Source organism: Primulina huaijiensis, chromosome 8 (genome assembly GCF_012295235.1).
Source record: "Primulina huaijiensis isolate GDHJ02 chromosome 8, ASM1229523v2, whole genome shotgun sequence".
Classification (NCBI taxonomy): Eukaryota; Viridiplantae; Streptophyta; class Magnoliopsida; order Lamiales; family Gesneriaceae; genus Primulina; species Primulina huaijiensis.
The window spans coordinates 22,086,537-22,104,671 of record NC_133313.1 but is presented as its reverse complement, the minus strand read 5'-3'; the positions used below and the strand labels follow the sequence as shown (position 1 = coordinate 22,104,671).

The 18,135-nt window shown below is 33.9% G+C and overlaps 2 protein-coding genes and 1 pseudogene across 2 annotated transcripts; all 3 read left to right on the top strand.

Moving 5' to 3' along the window:
* Nucleotides 1-2,457: 2,457 nt before the first annotated feature.
* On the top strand, nucleotides 2,458-4,039 carry LOC140983178 (heat stress transcription factor B-4-like). Its single transcript, XM_073450107.1, has 2 exons — nucleotides 2,458-2,867; nucleotides 2,977-4,039. Exons 1-2 carry the CDS (start codon nucleotides 2,619-2,621, stop codon nucleotides 3,844-3,846), a joined length of 1,119 nt encoding a protein of 372 aa, XP_073306208.1. The 5' UTR covers nucleotides 2,458-2,618; the 3' UTR covers nucleotides 3,847-4,039.
* A 2,640-nt stretch (nucleotides 4,040-6,679) lies between these two features.
* LOC140983070 (protein ROOT INITIATION DEFECTIVE 3-like) lies at nucleotides 6,680-11,338 on the top strand (annotated as a pseudogene).
* Nucleotides 11,339-15,262: 3,924 nt separating this feature from the next.
* Nucleotides 15,263-16,342, top strand: LOC140983665 (transcription factor HEC1-like). Its single transcript, XM_073450804.1, has one exon. The coding sequence runs from the start codon at nucleotides 15,472-15,474 to the stop codon at nucleotides 16,249-16,251; it is 780 nt and encodes a 259-aa protein (XP_073306905.1). The 5' UTR covers nucleotides 15,263-15,471; the 3' UTR covers nucleotides 16,252-16,342.
* Nucleotides 16,343-18,135: the final 1,793 nt, after the last annotated feature.

Sequence of the window (18,135 nt, the reverse complement as noted above, 5' to 3'; positions counted from 1 at the left end):
ATATCAGTTTTTGTCTGAGAGGGAGAAGTATATGTGAAAGGTTGCGTTGGTTTTAGCGTGAGGTCATGTGTTCAAAGATGTCTTTCCTTGAAAATCTCAACGTGCCATTATAAAAGTAAGATTAAATATATATTTATATTTTTCATTATTATGAGAGTATCGATCGGCAGTGGTCATGTGAGAGTTGGCGGAGTTTACGCATTTTTAATATGTACAACATATCTATCCGATGTGTATTCTGTAGCCAATATTGTTTACTTTATGTGATGACCAGAGGTCATAAGCAAGATTCCATGTAATAACATTTGTTAATTACTTTATATAAGATATATTATTTAATTAACTTAAGAATTATTATAAAAATTAATTTCATTAGATATGAACATACTTATAATTCGAATATGAATATCTCATTGAAAAACATTTAGTGCAGATGACAATGAAAACACAAATTTATCGTCTTAATTAACTCGACACCCATCCAACCCCGGCCGACCAACTCAAACATAGGAGGAAAACCAAAATTTGCATTTGGTTCAAAGAATAATTAATCAAATGGTCCATGATTAATTTGGGGGCACAAGGTGTTAATGTAAGTTTGAAAAACTAGTATAAGCCGCGTGAAGCAAGAAATAATAATAATAATAATAATAATAATAATAATAATAATAATGCATAGAAGAAGAAAGAATATGAAAACTGTCGTCACTCTACAGGCTTTTTAAATCCCATCACGTAATTTCATAGGTGACTTTACCTCATATATATGTTATTCTGTCAAAGAAGCATTCATAAACAAAAGTAGCTGGAGAATATAAAATGATGAGATTCCAACTTCTCTGTTCATTTATGCTTCATCTTATTTATTTATATCAATGTGTGTGTGAGTGTAGATGAACTAGCTCGTTTGACGTGAAGTGAAAACAAAGGTCACCTTCGCAATAAGTTATGACACACTACTGGGAGTTTGGGATAGAGTCATAGAGGGAATATTTTTGTTTTTTTCCCTAAATTGTCTCCTTGTATTTTATTTTCAATAAAATACGATAATATCGAAATTTTATCTCGGGTTCGGTCGGGAGAGCGGTTTTCAAATCTTCGCAGCTGAGTAGATCGGGTATGTGCTCTGAGTTCTGCAACAGTCAGAAATAGGGTTAGCAGGTGCCGGAGAGTTTTCCGGCGTGATCCCTCCGATACTTATATCAGTCCGGAGAGCAAACTTAAGAGATAGATACAGTAATGCTGAGGGGGCAAGAGAATGAGAATGTGTTAAAACTGTGAATAATAAGTGATATTTATAGAGCAAGATATGCTAGTTATCTTGTTGGGGTAGGATTCTTGTCGGGGTAGATTCCTCCTTAGATAGAAAACCTCATACGGTGGGACTCTTTAATCATGGCAGATGAGACTCTTAATAGCGGCTATGACTTTTGCTTTATATCGATGAGATTTGATTGAATTTCGTATTTATTGGGACCTCTTATCTATTAACGAGAATATCACGTCTTGACATTCTCTAACTGTGTTAGGGCTCGGATTTCTTGGGTGCTCGGACTTCTAGTAAGCATGGTTGAGGAAATTGGTCCTATTGGAGGTTCATGGGCTCACATATAGGTTCGGACTTCTAACCATATGTTGAGCTCAGTATCCGGTCCTTGATCAACAACGAGATCCGAGCCTTAAAAATTTAGGGCTAATTTTGAGTTGAGCTTAGATCTGATGTTTTAGGAAATCAAAATATATATATATATATATATATATATATATATATATATATATATTAATTAAAATGAAGAAGAGGAGGAGGAAGAAGAAGAACGCCCTACCCTCAAAGTACAAATCGAACCATGTCATCAACGATCGAATACGGTTTTTCGATAATTATTATTGATTTAAAATGCATAGAGATCATTGAGTGTGTGAAATTAGCTTTGAGAATACAAAATTAGCTTCTGTGAAACAGAACTCGGGGCTGAAAGTTTTTAAAGAGACTTTATTAAAGTTGCGCAAGTAGAATGAACTCTAAGCGCTACCTAGTTTGTTTTTGGGATATTTATTTATTTTTACATTTTCTCAAATTAAATTTCCTTCGTGCGAGTTATAAGTCCATTCTTTGTCGAAACAAAATTTCACTCATTTTCAAATCTACCAACATTATCATTAAAAAACAAATTCGTCATATGATTTATGTATATAATTTTTCCAAACATTTTACAGTAGTCTTTCTTCAAAACTTTCGAAACAACATATGGAATTACAAAAGGAAGACCATGAAACAATTACTTTTTCCACACTAAGGATTTTTCAAGTTTATATGCGCACCGAGGATCCATGAACTATATAAGAAAATAAATAAAAGAGAGTATAATAAGCAAGAAAATGTGTCACGGGTTTGTTTAGGAAATCTCTTAATTATTTCACAGTTCTACACACACTGACGACACATATTCCTCCCTCACTACTTATATATAATATTATAAAAATAACATCCTACGCCTACCCAAAACATTTTTATTGAAATTGCTTCACTCTAACTCGTCAAAACCCCTCATTTTCAAGAACCACTGAATACATTGTCCCTTTCAAGAAAGTTGAGCTTATTATCTTGAAATTTTTCAATGGCCTTGATGATAGATAATTGTGAAGGAATATTTTTATCCTTGGATTCACACAAATCAGTCCCGGCTCCATTCTTGACCAAAACTTATCAGCTTGTTGATGATCCTAACACAGATCATATAGTTTCTTGGGGAGAAAATGAAGCAACTTTTGTTGTATGGCGTCCCCCGGAGTTTTCCCGTGATATTCTGCCTAACTATTTTAAACATAATAATTTCTCGAGCTTTGTACGCCAACTTAATACTTATGTAAGTTCCTCGTTATATTGTTCTTAATTTTTTATCCACCTCGTTAATGGTTGTTGCTGATTTGGGTTTCTTGATCCGTTTTTTGGGCAATGGTGGCATGTGAAACTAGGGTTTTCGAAAGATTGTACCAGACAGGTGGGAGTTTGCAAATGAGTTCTTCAAAAAAGAAGAGAAACATTTGCTATGTGAGATTCACAGGAGGAAAACAGCTCCTCCGCCGCAAGTGGCTTCGAACAACCAATATCCCATCTCCGGCCAGAGTTTCTTCTCCTACCCCAGCCGAGTCAGCATGTCCCCTCCTGACTCAGATGAGCAGACACAGAATACTTGGTGTGATTCTCCTCCATTCTCCTCCCCCAATGGAGGCAACGCCCCAGTATACGGCGGAAACTCCTACAACAGCTCATTCATAGCAATTTCTGAAGACAACGAACGGCTCAGAAGAAACAACAACATGCTAGTTTCTGAACTAACTCACATGAGAAAGCTGTACAATGATATTATATACTTCGTGCAGAACCACGTGAAACCAGTGGCTCCAAGCAACACATACCATTCCTCTTTATTTCTTAGCAACTCAAGAAACCTCTCTACTGCAGAAATTCCCTCGAATGGCGGCTCTTCAATTCTGCAAAGGCCATCGAATCAGTTGCCGAACAGTACTGGGTTCAACCAAATGGGATCAAACTCAAAGCAAGCTAATGTTTCTCTTGGATCCTTTGACATTAACTGTTATACGCCAAGCAAGACTTCTCAGAGCACTGTGACGGTTCTTGAAGATGGTGAACAGTACTGTAGAACTAAACTGTTTGGTGTGCCGCTGAATTCCAAGAAAAGATTGCACGCTGAATATAATTCTTCAATAGAGACAACTGACAAGTCAAGATTGGTACTTGAAAAAGATTATGATTTAGGATTGAATCTCATGCCTACATCCCATGTTAGCTTTTCCCCTTCAAGAAATCTTGAGCCTAGATAGATCTACCGTAAAATCTCTAGATTTTGTTTTGTTTCTGTTGTTTTTAGTTGTTATATGCTCCTCTAGCTAGTAGAAGAGAAATCTTGAAAGGAGTTTCTATTAGTACTTGCTATTTGTGTAAATATAACGGTTGTTCCAGTATTCTCTTGTTCACCCCAGCCACGAACGCTGGTGGATTTTTTTTTTTAAATGTTAAAAAAGATGAAATCAAGAGTTTCAAATCCTCAAAGATAATATTGCCTTTCAATTTTATGTTGGTTTATATTTGTTCTTTTTTCCTTGTATTTCCACTGTTTCTGGTTTTGTTTTAAAGACAGAGGGAAAGAGGAGGCTGAAGCTTGAAGCTTTTCTTTTTACAGTTCTAAATATAAAGAGAGAATTTAAAAGGCGCCTGCAGGTTCGGGATGTCAATTTTTTTTGTCTTAGATCTGCTACCCCGATCCACACTGCATTAATTAGTATATCATACGTACATTTTAAGCATAATTTTAACTTCTTTATATATCTTTATTATTAATAATTTCTCTTGAAAATGTTTTAAGGTCTCGATTTCTAGTTTATGTGAGTACAGAAGGTCACGCAAAAGTGAGGAAACAGACACATACATCTTAAGAATTAAAAAATAAAAGAAGTGGGCTATTCTAGGAAAGCAAAATGGAGAAGAAACCGAATAATATATTGTTTGAAATGTTTCGATGAAAGCTTCGATATACTTCTTCTCATCGCCAGAAAACCTTTCCTATAAGCCCAATATAATTATAAATATCGTCTAAATTCAGGAATATCCCATATAGCAACATGTAGGTTGTCTTCATTATCATTTAGTCCTCTGTAATACATTTTTTCACTCTAACCACTGCAAAAGTTAACCAAATAGTGAGCAATGAAATAAAATACATTATTTCAGGAGATGTTTCATGATCTTTTACTGAAAACGAATAAGATTCTCCGACTCGATCGTGTCAAATACATTAAAAAAAATCATAGCAAAGAGACATTTGAATTTTAGAAAATTAGCTCTTCGTAAAACAACATTGTCGTCCCAAAAACCCAACACAAGCCAGCCCTACACAAAAATAATTAGGTTAAATCCGAGGAAGCAAAATGATTAAATTCAAGATCCCAATTAATCTTCGCTGAAAAAATTGGATTCTTTTATGATATACATATACTTCGCTAAATCTAAGTAAATAATGAGGAATGTTTGATTAGTAAATCTATGATGTGCAATGATTTGGTATCATCATACTGTTAAACCTACCCTAACCCTTGATTAGTGTGTGGCTAAATTAAAGGATATATCTTTTTCTTGTCTTCTTTTGTTGCGCGCATGCATGGCACGAACAACACAAAGTTGCACGTGCACCTTGAATACATAATATATATATATATATATAATTTTGTTTTTTGAATTTATTTATAGTGAATTTAATATTCTTAGCATATATATATATTCACAATATTTTATTTTGATAAGGTTAGTCATCTATATTAGGAAAGATATCCATGAAGAAACAAAGAGTGAGCAAAAAACTCAAATCGCAGTATTGTAAACTGAATAAAGAATACAAAAAAATTATGTTTATATAGCTATGATAAACACAAAATAAAANATATTTTACATAGAAAAAAATCTAAACAAAACTTCTTTTTTAAATCAAACAACTCTTCTAAATTGAAAATAATTCTGTGTTAAATGTTTAATATTATTTGATCAAATTAAAAATAATAATAACGCATACAACGCGTGTGCATCTTTTATTAGTATATATATAAGTTTTAGCTCCTGGAAGATTAATTTTTCCATTATTCTTTTTTTTAAACAAAAAAAATTGTTTGAACTTAAATTTTCTTAATAAAAGACGAAAATTAAGGTTTTGGCATAGATTAAGAAAGTGGGAAAATACCAAACTAAAGATGCTCTACGAAGAGAGCGTTTGAATGTTGGTTGCTTAACAGCTTATTTTTTAAAAGTTGGGAAGTGTGAAATTTTGTATGGATACAATACTGTTCTTTGCTTTAGTTTAATTAGTGCACTTTATTGACAATTTANTATTATTATATATATTTTTTATATCCTAATCTAGAGGGTGGGGAAGACTCGAACTTGAGTCAATATATTGAGAATTTCGGTGAAACCATTGGGTCAAGCCCTCGATCTCTTCTATATTTATTTTCACTTACAAGAAACAAGACATCTTAAAAAGATTCTATAGAGGCGAGCTTATGATAATATTTAAGATTGAAACTTAGCGGAAGCAAAAGTAATTATTTTATTTTGTTTTATTCATTTCAAATACTTTTGGTTGAGAATTGCACTGCTCTTCTTATAAATTTGTATGGAGCATAGATGGATTTGAAATTAATTGTGTGATATAGAATAGGTTCATGTGGAAGCAAAATATAGTATTTCTATATTTTGTTCCTGTGTATAAAACAAATATATTTCCTTTCACAAAACTCGATCTCACAGACCAATTTTGTGATATAAATATTATATTTTGGTCACCCATGAAAGAATATAACTTTTTGTTATAAAAATATTAATTTTTATTATAAATATAAATAATTAAAATATATAATGTCTAAAGACATAGATTTGACAGGAAAATGATATTGGATATTAGAAAATAATAAAGTTGGCAATGATATTTCAATTGGAAATACAAAAAATCATAAATTAGTGGACCGTTTCCAGATTTTATTCATGTCCGGGCTTCCACAATTCTCTGGGCCCATATGGATACAAATTTCCCAACCCAATAATTAAATAGAGGCCCAACATTAAGATATTAATTGTCAAGACACGTGTATCACAGCAGCTAGCCGAAAGGCTCAAAACCTGTAATGGAAGACACTGAAATCTTGCTAGTGTCATCACCGACGGACGCCGGTATAAGCTGTTGGAACCACCGCAGCGGTGAGGAGCCGCTACTGCACAAGTTATGCTCTTCTCCTCCTCCAGATCTCGCCACCGTAGCCTGTCGCTTTCTTGCCTCGTCCCAACTTCGAGATTCTAAGCGCTCTTCTTCTGGTTCCATCTTTTATTTGTCGCAGCCCCTCCCGTTGTTCGCGTCGTATCCAATAGGATGCTCTCGTTCATTGGTTGATAAGCGACGTGGCACTATATCCAGCGAGGCATCAAGAATTTTTATTTGGATTATTGCTTGCACTGGACACTGATCAAATTTTATCTGATAAAATATTATCACCTCTGATTTTGTTTAAATTATGTCTTTGATCAATCTATTGGTGTAAACTTGTGAGTATACTAAATAAAGGTTCTTGATTCAATTTTCATGCACGCCCTATTGGCATTTTTTATGGAAGATGGAATTTTGTAATATCTATTGATTTGGAAAAGAGTCGATGGAAATTGATTTAAGTTGCTGTGAGTTTGCAGCCACAAGTAGAAGTCAGTAGCTCCCTTGCAGAACCCATTGGGCCACTTGTCTCACATGGTAAGGGAACTCATATTGTTGGAGGAGGCCTTTCAGGCGATATCTACTTTTGGGAGGTGAATACAATCTAGTCTTCTGTATGATGCCTTTTTGAATTGCTTAAACCTTTTTGAATTGCTTAAATGATTTTTGTTGCAATAGCTGTTTGGTCGTCTCTATTCTGTTTCTTGCTCTATGTTATGCTATATCATTGAGGAAGGATGAATTGAGTGTTCACAAAAACACTTAGTTATTGTCAATTTGAGAAAATATATATGTACTTCGTTAAGCTAATTTTACCTAGTTAGAGATTGATTATCTATATTTGGATAAAGCAGCCTGGTTAGCTTCTCTTTAAACATTTGGTTCAGTAAATTTTTTATTCTTGTTCTCTAGCTCCATCGGATGCTACCACTTCTACTAAGTAGGATGAACTCCTAAGTAAGCATTCAACCGGGCTGCGAATAAGACTTAAAATGCATGATTAGGATATGGAAGAGATTTAGTCTTTCAAAAAACAATAGAGAGCAGAATCAGTGGTCAATTATAACAATGAGAACATTCAAGCTGTCAGAATATAGAAACTGCTACTTCAAAAGAAAAAAGAACATAGAAACTGCTAAAAAAGAAGGGTGAAAAGAACAGGTGCCTATTTGCATGTGCAAAAGTTAAATTTTTAATGGTAGAACATCTGATTCTTAATTGTCTAACTGTGAAAGGAGTTTGCGACTTGGCTGGTTTCTAATTGTCCGTATAGCATACTTTTGAACTTGACCGCTTTACAGTGGTTAGGTCATGAAGGGAATATTTACTACTATAGAGTGCATAGGGTGTGGAACAAAAGTCATCTTTTCTTTTCTTCCTTCGAATGGAGTGCAATTTTTACGTGCTGTGAAATCTAACATCTTTCTATTCATAAATATTTTTGCATTAGTCGCGCCTTATGAGCTGGGACATGATGGAGATGCGTAGGGAATTGTTTAAAAATTTTATGATTGGATATGTAGGTTGCGACGGGGAAATTGCTGAAGAAGTGGTATGCACATTACAGGGCTGTTACTTGCCTGGTATTCAATGATGACCGATCTCTTTTGATTTCAGGGGCAGAGGATGGAAGCGTTCGGGTGTGGTCACGGTTCTTGTATGTTCAAGGTCCCTATGTGTAATTTTGTTCTAATGCTGCAGAAAATAAATATTCGATGGAAGTTCTTGATTTTAGGATATTCAATGATCAGAGGAGAGAAGAGGCAAGATCTCCGTATGAGTACAGCTTTCATGAGCATTCTTTGAAATTCACTGACATTAAGACTGGACATGGTGAATATAATGTCATCATTGTGTCGGCTTCTGAGGACCGTACATGCAAGGTTCTTATCTTCAGTCTCTGTTTGGCAATTTTGAGCTCATCCTTTGAATGGGACTAACTTGCATTCAGAAATAGAGTTTTAGCTCTTTTTCATTTGTATGATTTCACCGTTCTTAAGGCGTACTTTGTCCTTTTTCATTTTGATCAAGATAACTTCATCTACATGGACCCTTGCAGGTTACTTAAGCTGGAATCTTTTGGAAGCATTACATTCTTAGCATGCATTTTTTTCCTTCCTTCAGCTAAAGTCCGCTTGAACTATGTAAGAGTTTTTGTTGAATTCCAATTAATCTTGTTATGTCGCAGGTATGGAGCTTATATGAAGGGAAACTATTAAGAAATACAGTCTTCCATAATTGATGCTATTGTCTTGTGACCTACAGAAACTGATCTTTATGCTGGTGGTTGGGATGGCAAAATACATATTACCGGATTAAATTCTCCTGGTACCCCCAACAGCAGCCTTGTTTCATTGACTGAGCATAGGTTGGTTATATTTTAGATTTACATGTGTCAATTATTACCCAATTTGATCATTGGAAGTCATGCTTATTTATTCCTTTTCCACCATATTTGATGAAAGATTTCTGATATACAGTGACCTGCAATTCATTTCATTATCAGAATCTTTTTGAGGCTACGAGCATCTTATTCTCCAATGTATGGATGGTTTATGGTAGCTAATGACCTCCATTCTTTGCATGTCATAGTTAGAAAGATTGTGGCATGAACATCAGCTAATACATGTGTTTACATTTCAATTTTTACTTCTATTAACTACTTTGCGTATTTGATTTTTGTGGGTTCTTCTGTTTCATTTTTAACTTGTCCCGAAAGGGAATTCTGATATGTATGACAGTAAAGCTGTAACGTGCTTGGCTTCTAGTGCTGATGGATGTCTATTAGTTTCTGGATCAGAGGATGGCATTATTCGAGTTTGGGATACTAGAACTCGAAATATTTTTCGTGTTTTTAGACACACAAAAGGTACTATTTTTTATAATGCTTGCTCTTTCAATTGATTACTTTACAATTTGTCTCACTTTTTAATTTCTCGACTCGATTCCTTTTTTGATTTGACAAATTTCGCTGCCTCACTTGATGTATTTATGTTTGGCTGTATGTATGCAAGTCATGAGTCGTTTCTAATAGTTTCTTTTTAACTTTTGGAACACTGTAAAAACTATATAAAAGCCACTGTTATGCTTCATTATTTACTGAGGAGGGATACTTGGATGAGTACATTGATGATGTCTCCATTGGTTATTGATCCAGAGCTGGTTGCAAGCATTTTCTGAACAGATGACTGCTTTAACTGGGTGTTGTACGTTTGTAGTAATCATATTGTAGTTTGTGTCATTTTCGTGAGAACTCTATTTCTCATGTTGCCATCTCAAATGTTCATCCTTTTAACCAGTTGAATTGAATGTTCTTTCAATTTATTAGAGTATATGGACGTTAAACTTGTGTTCTCTGTCCTTGGCCTTGTGCAGGTCCAGTTAATAATGTTCTTGTCACCAGACAGCAACGATATATATTTTCTGAGACATCTAAAAAATTCGAAGCTTTAGCACTAGAAGGACACAGCTGGTCCTTTTCCACCCAAACTAGAAACTTATGCTAGTACGCCAGAGGACAATACCCGTGTTGAAGTTTATCTCAGTCACAACTACTCTGATCAATTCTTAGACTCACCGTACATTAGTGTTCAAACAATGGAGAATCGAATTAAAGAACTAAAGGTTTCAATTTCTCTTGATGGAAGTTTCCTCTTTACTACTTGCTTTGGCATCTAATTTATTTCTTTTTATGAGGACAGTACGTCTAGGTTAAGAAATCGAATTGATGTATGCTGTTTGATTTTTACATATCTTCTGTGATGTAGTTTCCGTCTGATGCTTTGAATTTAAAATCTTTGTGCATACATTTTCAAGTTATATTCTGAGGGGAAAGCAGTTGATCATTTAGTTTAGCTTAGATTCTGTGTATCAGGAGATTTCTATTTTCTAATTAAAATTTTTTCGTCTTATATTTTCATCTCGCTGCGTAATATAGCAATCATATGTCACTGAAATGAAATGTGGAGGTAAGATCACTCATGACATTTCTCACTTTCGTTTCCCTGTTGCAGTGACAAAGTTCTTCAGTGGCTTCTGAAGTCGAATTAGAAAGGCTGAAAAGGGAATAACCACAATCTGTTCAACTGAATGAGCGATAGCAGAGATTGTGCAAGGAGCTACATCGATTTTGTGTCGAAGAGATTCCGGGTGGTACTACTTGGTAGTCTCACTGAAGGTGCCAAGAGTCCTCAGATATGAATGAATTTTCTTTGCTAAACTTGTTAATATTTAGGTACGTGTTATCAAGTCAAAAAGTTTCCAAGCTCACCATGATCTTTATCTCATTTTTGGAGGGCATGATGGCACCTTTTAGAGTACGCTACATGATTATGGTGGTTTTGTTTCGGGGATGTATTTTTTGGACGGTGAATGTAGAGAGCCATTGAGATACAGTCGTCCAAGTTGACTTTGTTGCAGCATAAATGGCATTGTTCACGAGATGTGGAGAAGTGAAATTTAATCTATTTTAGGGTCATCTGTTTAAAAATATATGAACCGGCAGCTTTATAGGATGCTTTATTACCTTATTTTGCATTTGAAAGTCGAAACAAGGTAGGTTTGGGTCATATTAATCAGATTTCTACAAGAACTTGCAGAACTTGTTGCGACTTTGTATTTAATATCTGTCAACATGCTAGGAGGTGTGACATCAAGTATATTATAAATTTCGTATCTTTTTGGTACACCTGAAAATTACTCGATTCTTTTTCCAAGAAAAGAGTACGTACTCCATGTTTTCCCAAGAGAAGAGTACTCCATGAAAATGGGAGATCGAGAATTTAAACCAAGCAACGAACTTTATACGTTCTGAATGTCACGCTGTTTCCCATTTGTGCAATTTGGTCCCAAGTCCATTGAATACGCCATCTTCTAGCATGATTACCTCGTATAATTAGTCCCAGTTCGATCGAAAATAGCCTCTCAAAGTTACCAAGTCGTAGATATTACTGCAACTTGCTAGAATAATAAAATACATTAAGAATCAAACCCCTTTCCAAGTTGGACCCAAGAAAGTCTCGTGGAAGAAAGACAAATGGGAAAAAGGGGACCACATCTGATTGACATATGGTAATAAATTTCGGCCTGCGATTTCCAACGAGAGAAGAAGAGTGTAGAGATAGGTGAGAAAATAATTTTTTGAATAATCCTAACGTGGAAGTAAAATCAAAATGAAGTCATTCAATAAAAACATATAATAAGAAGATAACAGAATTAAAAAATTACAAAGTGGGGGAGAGAAGATAAGGTGATAATGCAAAGTAACCCTCTGATTCTTTTATCCATTGAACCTCTTCTTGCAGGGATCATGACCCCTTTATTCACGTCTTGCTGAATAAAATACACTTTCTTTTTAATATTTATATTTTCAAGAACCAAGGGCATGAATGAGAGAGGGTGAAAAATTTTCATGGAAAAAGATGTTTGTACCTCATGCATTAGGGTTTGGACAGTGATTTGGTCGTAGGGTGGTGAGTTTTATATTATGTTTTGCAGAAAAGAAAAAGGAAGCAAACATCTCCCTTAAGAAACACATGTTTGTTGCATTAATCTATTCATTTATTTCTCCCTATCCTTTGCTCCCATCGCTCTGCAAATTTACAGCTGTCTCGTGATGGCTCATGAAACATAAATCTTGGTCCAAAATCAGAAATTTTAACAAAATTTTTTTTTAAGATTTTGAATTTTTAGCCAAAATTTTAATGACAAAAACTAAAAAAAAATCAGACATAGCACATAAATTTTTTAAACTATTGTGAAATCTGTCTAACATGTGAAGCCTTTTGATATTGTGCTGAATCCATAAAAGTCAAACTTTCCATCTATTTACCCTCATAAATTGTGTGCATTCAACCAACTTGGACAAGAATGGAGTATTTAATATTATGTTGCAGGCTTACTCGATTTCATATTTCATTTTTATATTTGAAGAGATAAGATTCCGTGGCACGAGCAAAATATATATTGCTCCTACTAATAATAGTAGCAAATCTTATTTTTACTTGTCAATGCAAGTGATGTAGTAGGATCACATATCATAGGATCGTGACATTGGTAAATTTTTTTTAAAAAAAAAATTCATATTTCTTTAACTATCACATTTTTATAATAACCATGATGATAATATATATACTGTTAAAAAATTTATATTTCTTTAACTATCACATTTTTATAATAACCATGATGATAATATATATACTGTTTAAATAAACTAAATAATACTTTTTTTTATTTCAAGTTTTTGAGTGTATTCTAGTTCAAATGTCATAATGAATAATAACACCCAGAAGATATAGTTTGGTGGTGAGATATAAAAACAAATGACAATCAATTCTCACTTGTCGTCTAACATGATAAAATTTTGTCCCTTACCCAAAGGGTCGTCTTCTCAAGTTATTACCACTATTCATTATACATGCATCCGTTAGTTCATGTCCCTATCAATGTCAAATGCATATGTGTACATGTTCTTATACTTACTGTTTTGTTGTATTTGATATATCATATATGTAACATGATACTGTTTCTTTTAACACACATATACACACACTATGTGTGTGTGTGTTTGTGTTTTTACAAGTTGAAATCACACTTTCCATAGAATATATTGTAATTGATTTGTTTTCCGAACATTGGTCCAAAGTTAGATGATCACATGCAGTCTGCAAATATAGCTAGATAAGCTGGAAGGTATGTTAAAGGCTTAAGTTGGAAGTCCGTTGGCTATAGTCTAACAGCACATGAAACAGTTGGTGCAGTAATAAACCTGATCAATCCACCTCGAAGAGTGTGCCACCCTTCAAATTCTTTGAACAATACATGTATTTTGTTGAGATGGGGGTTATTTTATTTTAGGACGTGTATAAAATAAAAAATATATACATATTTAATTTAATTTTTAAAATAGAAGATTGACGGACGTAACAATCATTTTCATATTATATGCTCTTATGTATTTAAAAACGCGTGTCATCGATTTCATCAAATAACAAACTCTTCTTCGCTTAAAATATATATTAAACAGCGTATTTAACACATGATAATCTGGAACAATGGGGTTTAAATGTGTCTCGTGATGGAATGAGTTGTTGGTGGTTATCGTCTCAAAGAAATGAAAAGGTTTAATCTTTGCAAAATGGATTTATCCTACAACGAGGCCGTCCTGATTTCATCGACGACGAGCGACATGCAGAACCCTTTCTTCGCTAATTAGAAAGAAAAAAAAATGTGTACATAGTTTTTGAAAATTTTATGCTTAATATCCGTCAATCGGGACGACTCCGGGCTACATCCTTGGCTAGCAAATCAGTCCCAATAAATAAAATAAAAATAATGGCCCTTCTCTGATCAAACTAAATGAGCTTTTTTTTTTTATAACTGAAAATACATTCCTAAATAAGTTAAAAATTAAAATTAAAATGAATTTAACTGGTAGAATCACCAGCAACGGGATCTAACTGTCGACCACCGGCTGGAGGGTGGTTCATTCATACAGGCTCCTGACTCCTGTCATGTGGGTGGGGTTTGTTTTACACTTGTTTAAAGAAACCAAAACTTTTAAGCCAAATGGGACATATCAAATATATATGATTTGTCATTTTTCCAAAAGTTGTAATATATAAGATAAGTGCTTGTTAGTTTATAAAAAATTATAATCGATGATAACATTGAAACTTTAATCTTTCAACATACTGTACAACAGAGTCCTAATTAAAGTGTACTTAAAAATTATATATCTATATAAACCACCATCATATCGGAAGCATTTATGGCAACCAAAAGAACAGTTGGTAGATTAGATCTCTTCAATCGGTACGGTGGGCCAAATTCTTGTTGATGTAGAGTGTTACATCTTCATCAGTACCCTTTCCCCTTTCATGTTTGTTTCGATTAAATACTGTTGTTTTTAAAATATCAAAATGTTAATGAAGTTTTAAATTTTTATTATTAATAAAAAAATATTATAAATGTAAACTTTAAAATAATTAATCCTCAATAAAATTCTTAAGTTTTTCCATTATATATACCTTCATACATGATCGAAAAGTTAAATTTTGAGGCTTGGGAGTTTTTTTATATCTAATATTTAAACATTTTTACCATGATGATACGTTAAAAGAACATAATCATACTTAATTGCGGTGATTCAAACAATCAAACCTAGACGTTGTTTGTAGACTTTCCTAAAGTAACATAAAACATTAGGACACATAGGTTAACAATTCGAAGAATTTTTTTTAGAGGCAACTATTCGAAGAGTTTATAATCATGCACCCCAATTTCGGACACTTGTCGAATAACTTAGAAGATTAATCGATTAGAAAATGAAATAAATAAATTTTCCAAAAAAGTACAGAGAAAAAGTTCACCAACTTTAGGATAAACGAAATTATGCACAATATAAAAATAAATAATCCCAAGTAGATACTATTATAATGCAGTACCACTTGTTATATATACCTTTCGCACCGGCTCGATTAGCCTGTTCCCAATAATCACTATTTTATTCCTTCTTCCCCCCTTAGCTTCGACATCTCTTCTTGAAAAATCTAATTAGTCTGCATCACTCCAATTTCTGCTGAATTTGTCCGATAAATTTCTGAGTCCTCTCCGCCTTAATTTGCACGCTTCCTTTTTCCCTTTTTGGTACCCCATTTCTTGTCGATATTTGTACATAAAAAGGAACTGAAACCCACCAGTTATGGATGCTGAATTCTTGAAATCTTCTGTTGAAGATCAGATGGAAATGATGCTGATGCAAATGGACAAACTTCCGGATTTTTCCGGGGCTTATGAGATCCCAATGATGGAATTCAGTAATCATCACGAAACCAGCAGTTTGGGAATCATGAGCAATAATTGTGATTCTGCTCTTGATAATTTACACGTCAACTCACCTGCTTTCATGAATCTACAACCCGGGAGTTCTTCATATTCCGACGGGTTTCACCAAGAATCGTCGTCTATGTTGCCGTTCCTGCAGCACAATTCAAGCTGCGAAGGGAGATGGAAAATGGGGGAATTTTCCGACGAAGCTGGGGATTCGCAGAAACGTAATTCAATGGCTGCGATGCGAGAAATGATCTTCAGAATCGCGGCGATGCAGCCTGTTCATATCGACCCCGAGTCCGTGAAGCCACCGAAGAGGAAGAATGTGAAGATATCGACGGACCCTCAAAGCGTGGCGGCGCGCCACCGCCGGGAGAGGATAAGTGAGCGGATTAGAATTCTTCAGAGACTTGTACCTGGCGGAACTAAAATGGATACTGCTTCTATGCTTGATGAGGCGATTCATTACGTTAAATTCTTGAAGAACCAAGTTCAAAATCTTGAAAGGGTGGCGGCGAATAGGCCAGCTCCCTCGGATGCCGGAGCTGGATTCCCGGTGCCAATGTCTGGTGGAAATTACTTTCCGATTCCTGCAAAGGGTTACCACCGGTACTCAATGCCTCCCAATGTGCAGCATCCGCAAGATTCTTGATTTACAGAGAGATTTATGGAGACTAGTTTCTTAATTTTCTCTCTTTCTTTATTTATTTTTTTCCCGTGTAAAAGTGCTTTAAATTCTTGCTTAATTGGGACGTGTTGTAAAGAAAAAAGATTGTTCTTTTGTTATCATTCCCAAATAATGCCATGCACGCGTACACTTATATTGGGAATAATATCACCACCTCGACCAACAAATTAATATTTAGGCTAGATAATTACATAATATGATATATCACTAATAATTATAAAATATTCAACAATTAGTTTGGACCTCGCAAGCTTGGAGATATATAGAACATGCATGCTTATCAAATTAAGTTTTACGTACTAAATTACATCCTTTGAAATTTGATTATTTGCACGCGACAAACATATAGGTAACCCCATGATTAGTAGATGATATATATATGTTCAATATTCAATAGACAAACACGTTGGAAAATGAATATATTAAATAAATAATACGGCCACCAGGCAAATTAAAAAGTAATATAATATTTAATTATATTAAGTCAGCACCAAATCTTAGAGATGTGAATGATAAAACTGCAATTAATTAATTAAACATTCTAATTTTCAGTGATGTTATAGATTTAAATAGAAAGGAAGCAACACTGATTAGTATGGTGGGCTCACACACTCCCATGTGCAAACTATCTTCACAGTAAATTTGGTCACGTACGTAAACAAAAATCTTGGGAGACAGAAAAGAACTGACATGCTGTGTTAGTGTACTACTCGGAATATTGCCTCTAAAATTTTAAACTTAGATATTTTTTCTTAGGTTTCCCTGCTTAATTGTACGTAGTAGTTGAATTGGGATCATTTATCGTGTCTCGGACCAACTCCAATCCAACGTAATTTTAATGTTTTACACACTCCAATCCGACGCAACTTCAACCCGCAACCCAGCGTTAGTGCAAAGACACATTGTCAAAATTTTTATTTATTTTTTAAAAAATTTTTGTTTTTTTAATTAGATTTTATTTGTTGTAATGGTTAATTATAAAGTGTGTTGATTTTAANAATAAAATTTAATATTTGAACTAATTAAAGTAATTGTTTAAATAAATTTATTTAGTTATTTAAATTAATTTATTCATCATTTCAATCAATTTCATAACAGAAATGAATTAAACATAAATTAATTCATCATTTTTAAAAAATTAATTATCTTAATTATGTAGTTACAATTTAATTCATCATTTTTAAAAAAAATTATATTAATTAAGTTAATTAAAACTTGGATATTTTTGTTTCATTTTTATTTATATATAGACACACACACACCATGCCACTTATCATTGAGGTATAACTCATCTATTGGATATGATGGAACATAATCAAAATTATACATCCAATAAGTGAGTGTCACCTTAACGATGCTCATATAAATGTGCACGATAAGTGTCAATATATTAAAATTGGATTTTGTTCCATGCGAGATGGGGTTTTCGATTTTGAAAAACAAAATTGATGAAGATGAATGTGCATTAAAACAAGCAGAAGGGACCATTAATGTTGCACTTGGTAGGGATTTGAATGGCACACTTGCTCCTTAAACAAGTACCTTGTAGGTCCATTTTGAACTATACACAATGTACAATGTCTAGATCAAACGTCAGTTTCTGGGCAAAAACATCACTTCATTATCGAACTTTCACAGTATCGAATTATGAATGTATAAATCTTAACTTTTAAAGAACTACGGATGGAATTTAATTTACAACTTCGCTAGCTTGTCATTACTTTGCTTGCAATAAGGATACTCCATTAACTTCAATGTGCATATAGCTAGTTTGATTCGTTGGGTGAGATAATAAAGTGTGTATATATATAGAGTGAGTGTGTGTGTGTGTATACACTTTATATATAT

Coding starts and splice junctions, on each gene's coding strand:
- LOC140983178 (XM_073450107.1), top strand. CDS start 2,619: ATGGCCTTGATGATAGATAATTGTGAAGGAATATTTTTATCCTTGGAT. Junction 2,868..2,976: donor TACGCCAACTTAATACTTAT/GTAAGTTCCTCG, acceptor ATGTGAAACTAG/GGTTTTCGAAAGATTGTACC.
- LOC140983665 (XM_073450804.1), top strand. CDS start 15,472: ATGGATGCTGAATTCTTGAAATCTTCTGTTGAAGATCAGATGGAAATG.